Genomic DNA, 14545 nt, shown 5'->3' with positions numbered 1-14545 from the left:
GAATCCCAGGCGGGCTCCGGCACTCTCCTTGGGTCGATCGCCCACCTGACGATCTCCTCCCAGGTTGTATAGCCCAGATCCTTCTCCTGCTTCCGTGCTGCCTCCTCATACCGCCGCCTCTCGGCTTTAGCTGCCTCCAGCTCTTCACAAGGGCGGCGATATTCTCCAGGTTGTGCCCATGGACCTTTACCGTCCAATATTTCCTCCCATGTCCATGAATCCTGCGATCGCTGCTGCTGCTTTCTCCCACGCCGCTTGGTCCTTGGTAGGTGGGTGATTCTGTAACGGCTTTCATAATCTTCCTCCTCCTCGGTCGAGGAGAAGGAGTAGGGATCGGACCAAAACGCAGCGTTGTATGCAGACATAATGAATTTATTTAAACAAGACGAAAACACGAAGAACACTTGAATAGATTACAAAACAACAAAACGACGTAGACAGACCTGAACATGAGAACTTACAATATAACACGAAGAACGCACGAACAGGAACAGACTAACCAAACGAACGAACGAAAACGAAACAGTCCCGTGTGGTGCCACAGACACAGGAACAATCACCCACAAACAAACAGTGAGAACAGCCTACCTTAATATGGTTCTCAATCAGAGGAAACGTCAAACACCTGCCCCTAATTGAGAACCATATCAGGCAACACATTTAACCCAACATAGAAACACATAACATAGAATGCCCACCCCAACTCACGCCCTGACCAACTAAACACATTCAAAAACAAGGAAAACAGGTCTGGAACGTGACAGTTTCTTAGCAATTCTTAGCAATTTCTCGCAAGGAATAGCCTTCATTTCTCAGAACAAGAATAGACTGACGAGTTTCAGAAGAAAGTTATTTGTTTCTGGCCATTTTGAGCCTGTAATCAAACCCACAAATGCTGATCCTCCAGATACTCAACTGGTCTAAAGAAGGACAGTTTTATTGCTTCTTTAATCAGAACAACAATGTTCAGCTGTGCTAACATAATTGTAAAAGGGTTTTCTGATGATCAATTAGCCTTTTAAAATGATAAACTTGGATTAGCTAACACAACGTGCCATTGGAACACAGGAGTGATGGTTGCTGATAATGGGCCTCTGTACGCCATTTCCAGCTACAATAGTCATTTACAACATTAACCATGTCTACACTGTATTCCTGATCAATTTGGTGTTATTTTAATGGAAAATGTTGCTTTTCTTTCAAAAACAAGGACATTTCTAAGTGACCCCAAACTTTTGAATGGTTGTGTACGTGTGAGATTTGTTTTGATTTAGAATGGACCATTATCATGCATCTGTATCCAAACAGGGGCAGCGGGGAAAAATTATCTATGCACTTAAATAGCGAATGGAGAATGCTTTTCCCCGTGATTTATTTTCATGCCAGCCAGGTATGCTATACTCCTGTTGTAAATATAAGCAATGTGCTTAATATTAGGTAAGTTGAGAAATAAATATAGTAGGCCTAGCCTATAGAAAGCTGATGGGATCCTCCTCTTTTTATTAGCAGCCATCACTCTGTTTTCTCTCTTTAATTGCATAGCCTATAGAAATGTTGCGCAACATGAGACCATGGGCTCTCATGAAGTGTTTGATTAGATTTTCAAATACATTTGCATTGATGTCAGACTGATTAGAGGGACAAAAGAGTGCGGCGTACCAGGCAGTTAGCAAGTTTGGTAGACTACTAATGAAATCCTCAACCCAAAGTAAAAGTAAATGTGATAAAACGCACCTGTTACTTTAGCACCCACCTTTTTTCCTCTTCTCCCTCCCTCCACAACCCCCCCCCCCCCCCCCACCACACACATCCACTATAAGCTTTTCCAATCTCCCCCAGTCATTAGCATTCACCAACCCTCTCCCTCCCCCTTCTCCCATTCTCTCCCTCACCCCTTCCCTTCTCTCTCTCTCTGTCCTCCCCTCCACTGTGTGTGAGAGAGTTAGAGGGGAGCTTATCGCCTGGCAACCACAATTAAAGTACAACAACTCACTCGGTGGCAGCCACCGTTCTGAGCAGGCACCTCGGTGTGACAGCACGCTCCGACTGTAGAGAGGGAAGACGAGAGAGGAGCGAGGGAAAGAGAAGGAGGGAGGGAAAGCGAGAAAGAGTTGAACAGGTGAATAACGCTGCCGGTGATTTGACCGCATCAAAGTGGAAGAGAGCTGCCGTTGGAAGAAGAGAGTGAGGGTTGAAGCTGGGAGAGAGAGAACGAGAGAAGGAGTGAGGGAGGAGTGAGAGCAAAGTGAAGAGTGGCAGGGGAAGGAATTATTTGACTGTGGCCGGCATTGGACGCGACAGGTATGTGTCTGTCGAGAGTCGGGTTGCAATGTGAAGGTATGCAGAAGATATGGGGAAGCCGTGTGTATTTGTGTGGTTCTTTCTACAAATTCAGGGAGGTTGTGGTTTAGCATTGGCATGACAGGATTTCACAGCACCTGGTGCACAGGTATGCAAGCAAGCAGAGTCAGTACATACACACACACACACACACACACACACACACACACACACACACACACACACACACACACACACACACACACACACACACACACACACACACACACACACACACACACACACAAAGACACTGCACTATTATTCATCAATTACCCTTTGTCTTTGTCCTTTTGAAAAAGAATATGCTTGTTTTGATAGTGTACTTACAGGCCAATGTTTGCATAAATGCATTTACCACTGTTAAAAGTCCAATTGTTTTTCCTGTGTCTTTCCCCACCTGTTCTACACCTGACATATGTCGGTCTTAAAGTACTATTTTAGAGGCTGACACCTGCCAATTCTCCAGGAAAACTATCCATTAAAAGAGCTACGGAGGTGTGTGTGTGTGAGTGTGCGCGCCTGTGTAAAATGGACAGTTAGACACTCTTGTTCCCTCGGCATGGATGCTTGCCATGGCTCCATTGGGGTTTTTAAGTGCCACCACTCTCAGCCGTGTAATTGGCTGTAGGGAGAGAGGGTTGCAGGAAATGAAGCTCGTGCAGAGGTGGCAGTCAGGGCACTGAGTGAAGCACTGTGGAGGGACCTTCCGAAATGAACACTTGTAGTCCTCACTGTTGCTATTGTCCATTTGATGTGAGCAATTGTAATATAGATGTATAGCATGGTGGTTTTAGCATATATATTTTTTTTACCTTTATTTAACTAGGCAAGTTAGTTAAGAACAAATTCTTATTTACAATGATGGCATACCCCGGCCAAACCCTCCCCTAACCCGGACGACGCTGGGACAATTGTGCGCCGCCCTATGGGACTCCCGATCACGGCCGGGTGTGATACAGCCCGGGATCGAACCAGGGTCTGTAGTGACACCTCTAGTAGTGCGATGCAGTGCCTTAGACAGCTGCACCACTCGGGAGTAAGTTGGGATGATGCTTTTATCTTACTGACCTACTTTTAGCTTAGAGACTTCAGTGACTTACTGTTAAAACATATGGGTAGTGCCTTTAGAGAGTATTCACACCCCTCGACTTTTTCCATATTTTGTTTGGTTGCGGCTTGAATTTAAAATGGATTAAAAAATGTGTTCTGTGTTACGGGCCTACACACAATACCCCATAATGTCAAAGTGTATTAATATGTTTACAGTATATATATATTTTTGTATTAACAAAAAATGAAACGCTGAAATGACTTGAGTCAATAAGTATTCAACCCCTTTGTTATGACAAGCCTAAATACGTTCAGGAGTAAAACACAGATTCAACCTCAAAGACCAGGGAGGTTTTCCAATGCCTCACAAACAAGGGCACCTATTGGTAGATGGGTAAAAAAATCAACAAAAATACAGACATTGACTATCCCTTTATGCATGGTGAAGTTATTAATTACAAAGATACAGATGTCCTTCCTAACTCAGTTGCCGGACAGGAAGGAAACCGTTCAGGGATATGACCATGATACCAATGGTGACATAAAAACTGAGGATGGATCAACAACATTGTAGTTACTTCACAACAAGAAATATTACAAAACACGCATTCTGTTTGCAATAAGGCACTAAAGTAAAACTGCAAAAACTGTGGCAAAGAAATTAACTTCATGTGCTGAATATAAAGCGTTATGTTTGGGGCAAATCCAACACTTTTCAAGCATGGTGGTGGCTGCATCATGGTATCGGTATGCTTGTCATCAGTAAGCACTAGGGAGTTTTTTAGGATAAAAAGAAACAGAATAGAGCTAAGCACAGGCAAAATCCTAGAGGAAAACCTGCTTCAGCCTGCTTTCCAACAGACACTGGGAGACAAATTGAACTTGCAGCAGGAGAATAACCTAAAACACAAGCCAAATATACACTGGAGTTGCTTACCAAGACAACATCGAATGTGGCCTAGTTACAGATTTGACTTAAATCGGCTTGAAAATACTTAGCAAGACTTGAAAATGGCAGTCTAGCAATAATCAACAACCAACTTGACAGAGCTTGAGTAATTATTTTAAGAAATATTGTACATTCCAGGTTTGCAAAGCTCTTAGAAGGAAAGGGGATACCTAGTCAGTTGCACAACTGAATGCATTCAACTGAAATGTCTTCTGCATTTAACCAAACCGCTCAAAATCAGGCTGCCTTAATCAACTTCCACATCACCGGCACCCGGGGAGCAGTTTTTGTGAGGGATAACTACCTTGCTCAAGGGTAAAATGGCAGATTTTTCCACCTTGCCGGCTCAGAGATTCAAATAAGCAAACCTTTGGTTACTGTCCCAATACTCTAACCGCTAGGCTACCTGCCGCCCTCCGCTACCTGCCAACGGAGATTCTAACATGTATTGACTCAGGGGGTTGAATACTTATGTAATCAAGATATATTCGTGTTTTAGTTTTCTTTTCTTTTTTCTTTTTTAGAAATGTTCGAATTTTTCTTCCACTTTGGACATTACGGAGTATTTTGTGTAGGTCGTTGAGAAAACATTACAATTATATCAATGTTAATCCCACCTTGTAACACAACAAAATGTGGAAAGGTGTGAATACTTTCTGAAGGCACTGTATGTGACAGATGCGGGAATTGAACCCGAAACTCTGGTGTTGCAAGCCCATGCTCCAACCCTCTGCAGTCCGATGTGTAGTAGAGGTAAATACGTACATGTATACACATTTCAAGTACACGTACATTTCGTTAAGTACAATTTACAAACATTTACATTTAACCCCACTAACTCTCCAGGACCATGGGTTTCCACCTGCTCTCCGCAGAGATGTCCTGGCTAGGTGTACTGACAAGGAGTGAGGGGGTGGTGGGGGTGGATAAGGTCATAATGATTGCATGGGGTACTTCTCCCTACTGCGTAGGCACTGGGATGAAAAGCTCCATAAAAAGACTCAGTGGTCTCTCAATGGTCAAAATGTCACTGTGGCAGACTCAGAAGTTTGAACACACAAACACACACACACACACACACACACACACACACACACACACACACACACACACACACACACACACACACACACACACACACACACACACACACACACACACACACACACACACACACACACACACACACACACACACACACGGCCTCGATCAGAAAGGGGAATGCCCTTCACACTTTTTGACCACACACTCTTTACCACACAAAATAGATATAAAATGTGCTATTGCGTTTTACTATTTATCATACACTGTCTGACAGAAATCTATAATTTGCAATCAATACTAACGAATGTACCAACAGCAGAGTGAAAGATAATGTCTCCCCACATCCAAGAGCTTCTATTGCATTATAATTCTATTGCATTATATTGAATTCTATTTAAATGATAATGCCCAAGAAGCGGGTGTTTGGAGGATATATTGTCACGGGTGATGTTAGACCCGAGAGGAAGTCGAGGGCCGGCAAACCGTGCTAATATATCCTCCAAACACCGTCTTCGAATGCATTATCACTTTTATACAACGGGTTACCAACATATTCAAAAAATGATTGACATATTTACATAATCTTTGTTTTGATGAATTTATTCATACTATATAGTCCCAACACAAATCTAGCGTTGCTAGAGACGTGGCCCAGTCTTTCAGTCTTTTTGTTCTGTATCTATGGATGCGACCCAGTCGTTCGTTCTAAATGTTCCATTGCCATACTGGTTGGCAATGTTCTTATCCCTTGCTTGCTAGCTAGCCAACAACGGCTAACTTACAGTCACGTCAAAATGCAGCCTGAATAACAGCAAAGTAAATTGGATTTGCATTTATTTAAGCTGTTTTCTAGTGACATTTATTTGGATACATCCATAGCAATCAGCTAATGAGGCGCAATTTCGCCCGGCATAGAAAATGTGCTCACTCGTCAGGACACTGTTGTTCAGAGGAGCTAGCCAACAACACAGCTACAGTACCACAATCACTTCAAACTGAAGCTGGAAAGACTGCAAATTAGCTGCCTTTCATTTAACCGTTTTTCAATTGCCATTTGTTTGTATATATCTATAAAAATGATGGCAGCTGATTCATGATTTTGACTGGCTGAGAAACGCTGCCTGCCTGCCCAACTCGGTCCTTACTATAGGACAGCAGGAGATCGAATTTGAATATTGAAACAATGTTGCAAATGTCGGAGAGACAAAGAGCAAGGTTTATACAATTCTCAGCTGTTGAAAACGAAAAGTTAGTCTAAAAGAAATGTGAGATAATGTCTAGATGCTTTTTATAGTGGAGATCAAGTTTATAAATTGCCTGGCTGGGCTGATGAGACAGTGGATTGCGCAGACAGATGGAACAGAGTCAATAGGCATTTTAACATCATAGATTTAGCCGGTGGCAACCTGTGGAATAGACACTGGCTGGAATGAGGTTTTAACCAATCAGCATTCAGGATTAGACCCACCCGTTGCATAATGCATTCCATTGCAGTCTAATAAATTATATTGCAACAGTCATTGACAGGGCCTTCTTATCCCACCCATTGTGTGGGTCCAGATGCTCCTCTTACCCCTCTGGGGGTACAGAGGCCTGGGGTGATACCCCCTATGATGTGAAGACAGATATACCTCAGCATACATTTAAAAAAATCAAAGTGCAAAATGCAAAAAGATGATTGCGCTGGTGTCTTCTAAAAGTGTCTCAGCCTGGAGCTAGTTATGGACAAGCTGTGTCTGTCTGGCTCCCTCTGCCTATGTCTCCCAGAGTTCTCCTGGAGCTGTGGACAGTAGGGGGGCTGCCATGTGTGTGTGTGTGTGTGTGTGTGTGTGTGTGTGTGTGTGTGTGTGTGTGTGTGTGTGTGTGTGTGTGTGTGTGTGTGTGTGTGTGTATGCGTGTATGTATGTATGTATGTGTGTGTGTGGTTTTTTTTTTATATGTCCCCTGTTGTGAGAGAGATTAAACGACGTGGGGGGAATTAGGACTATTTTTGGACTGTTATTGAAAACCCATGTCAGTGTGTTAGCTTCTCTGTCAGTGAACATTTGGAAGCTCTTATGGCTTCTACTGTGCAATTTGCACTAGACATTGATCTAGGTTCGGGACACAAAAGGGACCTCGGATCAGTATCTGGAGACATCATCTTCTTACTCCAGGTTAATGAACTTGGCTGGAGGCTTCGTTTGCACTGAGTGCCACTCCTCCGGGATCTTCGCATCGTAGAAAGGGCGAGAGCTTCACATGCTGCTGTTATTTGCATCCCCATTTGCTCAAATGTCTGTCAATCACCCTGTCATTAATGAGCTTGCACTGGCCTGGTAGCATTTCCCATAACGAGGTGCATTTGAAGTCATTAGTCCCCTTAAGTTCATGACACTATGATGTATCTGGAAAATGTATACCCAAACGCACTTCAGCGCATCTTGCCATGCTATGAGGGACTATGGTCTGAGGGACTATGATGTATCTGTTCGACTCTTTGACATTTTCGAAAACAAATGCCAAATAACTTAATCCAGCTGCATTTCGAAGTAAAAGAACAAACCAAACCAAACTACCTGAATGACATGCTTACATATGGGACGGCTGGTAGCTTACCGGTTAACACCGCTGGGCCGCTAACCAAAAGGTCACTCGTTCGAATGTTTCAGCCTCAAGGCTTGTCAAGGGTGTTAACCATATAAACCTATTTACACAGTGATCTGTGTGTGTTTGTATGCTCTGTCTTCGAATTACACTTCATTTACACAGTTTGGGATTACAGAATTGCACTTGGTTGGAGTTTGCGTTTTGCAGTGAGGACTTTTCTTTGAATCTTGACTGCTGACCCCACTAGGTATCCTTTTTAGGACTGGTCTATGGTGCTCAAATGTTTCTCTGTTTTCTCTCTCTTTCACAGAGTCTGGGGTCAGCAGACAGGAAAGAGTTCCAACAAAAGAAGTAAGTCCCTTTCTTTCATTTTTTATTTTATTTCTCCTCGTCCCTCTCCTGTCCTTCCTCTCTGTTTTATTCTTCGGTCGTTTGTGTTCAGAGTCCTTTTCATTTTTACCTGCTTTAAACAGTTAGATACACTGCTAGATCACCACCTACTGTTGCTTTCTAACACAAAGCTTCTCAGGGGAATAGTGCTGATCTAGGATCAGGTCCCCACTGTCCATATAATCGTATTCATTGTGATCTAAAAGGCCAAACTGATCCTAGATCAGCACTCCTACTCTGAGACGCTTTGTGAATAAGGCCCCTGGTCGCCTTGAGGAATCTGACCTGGCTCTGAATCAGGTTCTGGAGAAAGGATGTTAATTCGCTAATTCGGTTTTAACCTGACCAGTAATCCCTTCTAATCTCATACAGATTATAAATAACAGTAAGTGAATTATTATGATAATTCGCCAGTCGCCAGCAGGTTCGGCGCGTCACTGTTTTGATTGACAATAAGCTATTTGAGTTAATTGCCTGTTATTTGCGCCCGCGTGTTCGATGTAATTTCACACTAATTATTTTCTCCCGGATTTCAAAACAAAACCATGGCAGCTTTTATAATGCCTCTCACCTGTTTACATGGAGACCGATGGATTTGATCACTCTAAGCATGATTATTAGATGTCCTTCAATGCTGATGTGAGTGAAGAGCAATTCACCTCATTGTCTCTGCTTCAAGGGAATTAACTTGGTTTCTGTCACAATTTCAAAACCATATTTCCATCCAACCATTTTTGATGCGAGTAAAGTACCTTTTATATAAAAAAAAAACTCATGACAGTATAATTGTCGGTAAACTTTCTAAATGTCAACAGAAAAAAACACACTAGATGGGTGGATAATCTTTCTGTCAGTGAAATAGATCATGCAACAAATGGCAGTGATGAGAAAGGAGGTATTTCAAATGGTTGAGAGATTTCAAAATGGCCACCGTTTGTTATCATCAGATCAAGGTCATGAAATAGGATGTTGTCGCATTTAAATTTTAGAGACAACGAGCAGGATCTCGTAGGTTTTGCTTTGTGAAATCAGTTGAAAATGTTTAGCTCCTGTTTAATGTCAAGTTGTTACTTGGCATTGAAACTCTGCTGAGGACTATGGCATAGTAGAATGTTATCACACATGTTCACATCGACCTAACTCCCCACTGGCTTACATGTAACGGTTGGGGTCTTTTTCTCTCATCTCTCTTTTTCAAAAGATACATTATGGCCATGTGAGTATGAGTGCGTGGGCATCAATGTGTTCCCCTAAGTCCCCCCCCCCAGTAAAAGACTGGTGGCATTGCCACAGAGTACCATGCTCATACATTTGAATTGCGCTCGGGCGGTTTCATAGCAACAGGCTTTCTCGCTGGCTGAACATGGAGGTGTGTGTTGTGACCGCTACATTCCTCCATTCCGACTCGGACCAACAATCGTTGGAGAATGTGCCACTTAGATGTCTATCGAACAGTTGTTTTCAGATTCTTTGGGTTATGAATGGGTGGTTTGAGTTTAAATGTCCCCGGCATTTCTAAGGTAATTCCAAACTATTATATGAAGCCATGATTTCACTTGAATTGAGCAGGTAAGGTTGGGGGTTTGAAATTGTGACCTCGCTAGTGTTATGCAAAGTTTTGTGATAAGGGGCATTGTCGTTGCACTTAACTAAATGATCTGTAGGTCTTCTATGATGTTAGTCTGGGATGATTCATGCTGTATCTTTTAATGTTTGGATGCCTCCTCCAGAAGACTGGCTTTTACACACACACACACACACACACACACACACACACACACACACACACACACACACACACACACACACACACACACACACACAGACACACACACGCACACACACACGTACGCTTGCATGCATTTCACATCTCGCACGCCAGTGGAGGCAGCTGAGGGGAGAACGGCTCATAATAATGGCCGGAATGGAATGGCAACACCTGGAAAACCATGTGTATGATGTATTTGATACCATTCCACTGATTCCGCTCCGGTCATTACCACGAGCCCGTTCTCCCCAATTAAGGTGCCACCAACCTCCTGTGTCGCACGTTTGCGCACACATACACACACACACTGCATGTGCCATGTGGGTAGTCTTGGTGGGCAGTCACTCCATAATGCGGCTTGCTTCGCCACGGTTGCCTGGAGACAAGCAGCATTCTCCATGGCCAAGCGAAGCTGTCATGTGAAGTCATGTGACACGAGTCTCAGAATAGAGAGGTTTGGTGAGGGGTAATGATGTGTAACCTCCTAAAGTAGGCTGTAAACAAAAAGACTGAAAGAGAGGGTGAGAGAAAGTTCTGAAACAAACACAGCCACACACTCATTCTCTCTCTCTCTCTCTCTCTCTCTCTCTCTCTCTCTCTCTCTCTCTCTCTCTTGCTCCCTCTCTCTCTTGCTCCCTCTCTCTCTCTCTCCCTCTCTTTCTCGCTCCCTCTCTCTCTCGCTCTCTCTCTCTCTCTCTCTCGTTACACGACCCATATGGAAATCATTAATAACCTGAAACACTAGAACTATGTGCAGACACCCAGTCTTCTACGGCCATCCATATTACCCATCTTGTATTCTCCCAGAGGTGCATCAAGCAGGGCTTAGTGCAGTGAGTGAGGGTATGTGTGTGTTTTACATAAGTGAGGGGGCAGACAGTGCAGGAAGGAAGAGATGCGGTTGGAGGAGCCGATAGCGCGACGGACGGGTGGTGCAGGGAATTTAAGGAACGGATGTCAGGGAGAAAGACCCTTGATTAGCCTAATTTATTCAGAGGAGAAGGCCCGTGTAATTGTTCTCAGATGGGGGCGGGGGGGGGAGTGGAGAGAGAAAAAGGAGGGGTTAAGTTAGAGGTGAGGGCGAAGGGTCGGAAGCGAGGTGAATGGAGGAGCTGAGAAAGTTTGTCTCACTCTTCTCACTCTTATTTGACGGTCATCCCATGACCTCACAGATGTTAACTTTCATTGGCGTCTCACTTACGTCTCAATATTGTTTCATTAGTCAGGTTTCCATTAACCCAGGTTTACTCAACAAAAGCAATGACGCAACAAACAAACAACGTGTGTAATAAAATGGCAGCTATAGGAGAAATGTTCTAAAGATCGACAACATTTTTATCTCTTCGTCAGGGTTGGATTCTTCGTTTGTCAAATTTTATTACAAATGATGATGGAAACTGTGTTTTTCAAATTAATTATAATAAATGTTTTTGGTTTTTTAGGTACGCAGGGCATGTCATGACATAAAGTATCTATAAATCTCCACTCCACACGTAATTCTAAATGCCTAATGAGTGTTGACAACTTTTTTGCCTGAATTGCTTCGCCTTGGCTTTTTTGGTTGGCTGAAGTTTCACCATCCAATTATTTCAGATCTACAGTACTACAGTAGTTTCACCACCAAGACATGGACTGTGGTGATGGGTTGGCAAATAAGAATTATTAGAATATGGCAAATATGGGCCTCACGAGTGTCGCAGCGGTCTAAGGCACTGCATCGCAGTGCTAGCTGCGTTACTACAGATCCTGGTTCAATAGCGGGCTGTGTCGCAGCCAGCCGCGACCGGGAGACCCATGAGGCGACGCACAATTGTCCCAGCGCTGTCCGGGCTAGGGGAGGGTTTGGCCGGCCGGGATGTCCTTGTCCCATCGCACTCTAGCGACTCTTGTGGCGGGCAGGGCGCTTCCGGGTTAAGTGGGCATTGTGTCAAGAAGCAGTGTGGCTTGGCGGGGTTGTGTTTCGCCTCTCCCAAGTCCGTACGGGAGTTACAGCGATGTGATAAGACTGTAACTACCAATTGGGGAGAAAAAAGGATAAAAATACCAAAAGAATAAAAGAATATGGCAAATATGAGTAAATTCTTGAATTCTATCCATGCTGGCTTTTGCGGGCTACCTGAGATGAAACAGATACTGTAGGTAGTAGGGCATACAGGCTTTCGCCAATGTATTCATGCGCAATTTGCCAAAATGGATAATGGAAACACTTCAACCACTTCGTTTTATTTTTTAAAAAATAACATTTTTGTGACATCATTACGTCCAGCTGTTTTTATCTGCAAAAGACAGTTCTATAAAAACGCACTGTAGCGACAGTTGTCGCATCTATTTTCCATGCAAGCGTTCTAAATGTAAAAAAAAAAAAAATCCCTGGACAAGTTCATGGAAACATAGCTTCAGTCTTCTCACACTCATCTAGCTATTGTCTCACTCTTTCACAAGGTTTGAAAACATATTTCTCACCTCATTACTCATTCTCGTCTTACGTCCGTCTGCCTTTCCACGGGGTGAGAATAGGAGGGTGACTCAGCCGTTTTACAGCCGCTCGCCCCGAGGACAAGGACTTTCCCCGGCAACAATCAGAGCCAGTGACCCCTTGGCCCTAACGGCAGAGTTCCACCTCTAAATTGACGGTAATCTGGGTTAACCCGGAACTAATGTCTCACGTAATTGGTCAGATGCTCGATGAAGTCCATACATGTTAAGAGAAGAGAGAGAACGAGGCTCGGAACCGCAATGAACAGCTGCACCCTCTCTCTTTGCAAGTTACGGGCAAGTCTATGGGCCAAATGTCCCCTCCCCTTCCTATATTCGAAAGATGCTAACACCTGCGAAATTATGATTTGTCCAAAGCACCTGAACTAATGCTGCTCATAATCTCACGAATACAGTTGTATCATGACAGGTCTACGGTACCGTTTATGTAGACTGTCCACAAGAGATTAATTAAAGGCCCAGTGCAGTCAAAAGTAATGTTTTCCTGTGTTTTATATCACATTGTACAACAGCTGATGAAACTAACAATGTAAAAGTGTTTTTATTTTAAAAAATGTAGTTGCTGGTTGAAAATACAATCTTCACATGACCTTCTAATCAGCGGGTTTGTATAGCTTTGCATAGTTTTCAGTTTCTCCCTCCCAATTCAGACCACTCCTAGACAGTCCTAGCAAAATTCTTGCTTGAGAAATAGTTTTTTGCTAAAAAGCTACTTTTGCCCATTTTCATCTATTAACTTCTCTGGGATATGTGGGACGCTAACGTCCCACTTGGCCAAAAGCCAGTAAAAATGCAGCACGCCATATTCAAATATATTACTATAAAAATAAATATTTCATGAAAACACACATGAAAGACACCAAATTAAAGCTACACATGTTGTGAATCCAGCCAACATGTCTGATTTCCAAAAGGATTTACGGAGAAAGCACACCAAACGATTATGTTAGCTCAGTACATAGCCACAGAAAAACACAGCCATTTTCCCAGCAAAAGATAGAGTCACAAAATGCAGAAATAGAGATAAAATGAATCACTAGCCTTTGATGATCTTCATCAGATGACACTCATAGGACATCATTTTACACAATACAGTTATGTTTTGTTCGATAATGTGCATATTTATATCCACAAATCTCGGTGTACATTGGCGCCATGTTCAGAAATGCCTCCAAAATATCCGGAGAAATTGCAGAGAGCCACGTCAAATAACAGAAATACTCATCATAAACTTTGATGAAAGATACATGTTTTACATATAATTAAAGATACACTTGTTCTTAATGCAACCGCTGTGTCAGATTTCAAAAAAACTTTACGTAAAAAGCACACCATGCAATACTCTGAGACGGAGCTCAAAAATAACAAAATTTCTCCGCCATGTTGGAGTCAACAGAAATACGAAATTACATCATAAATATTCCCTTACCTTTGATCATCTTCATCAGAATGCACTCCCAGGAATCCTAGTTCCACAATAAATCGTTGTTTTGTTCGATAATGTCCATTACTTATGTCTAAGTAGCTACTTTTGCTAGCATGTTTAGTGCACATGTCTAAACGCTCGCGCAGATGCAGGCGAACTCGGACGAAAACTTCAAAAAGTTATATAACAGGTCGAATAAACTGGTCAAACTAAGTAGAGAATCAATCTTCAGGATGTTGTTATCATAACTATCCAATAACGTTCCAACCGGAGAATTCCTTTGTGTCTCTAGAAGTTATGGAAAGCAAGACGATATCGTTTGGAACGCGCGTGACCAGGAACTGGCATTCTGCCAGACCAATGACTGAAACACCTCCCATCCAGCCCCACATCACACTAGAGGCTTCATTCCACGTTCTACAGACTGTTGACATCTAGTGGAAGGAGTAGGCAGTGCAAACAGATCCATATCGTGTAGGGAATTGAATAG

At 43.0% G+C, this 14545-nt stretch overlaps 1 protein-coding gene across 4 annotated transcripts in view; it reads left to right on the top strand.

The window, feature by feature from the left end:
- Nucleotides 1-14545, top strand: part of LOC129855798 (ankyrin repeat and fibronectin type-III domain-containing protein 1) — a 285590-nt gene that overhangs the window by 181170 nt on the left and 89875 nt on the right. For 3 of the 4 annotated variants that reach the window (XM_055923840.1, XM_055923833.1, XM_055923824.1), the window contains one exon: nucleotides 8286-8326. In XM_055923840.1, the coding sequence (XP_055779815.1) occupies nucleotides 8286-8326 (41 nt within the window). Of the gene's footprint in view, nucleotides 1-2248; nucleotides 2302-8285; nucleotides 8327-14545 lie in introns of those variants that run through there. The other variant, XM_055923849.1, reaches the window with a different exon arrangement.

The sequence above is a fragment of the Salvelinus fontinalis genome, chromosome 1 (assembly GCF_029448725.1).
Source record: "Salvelinus fontinalis isolate EN_2023a chromosome 1, ASM2944872v1, whole genome shotgun sequence".
NCBI classification, from domain to species: Eukaryota; Metazoa; Chordata; class Actinopteri; order Salmoniformes; family Salmonidae; genus Salvelinus; species Salvelinus fontinalis.
This window is presented reverse-complemented; position numbering and strand designations above follow the sequence as displayed.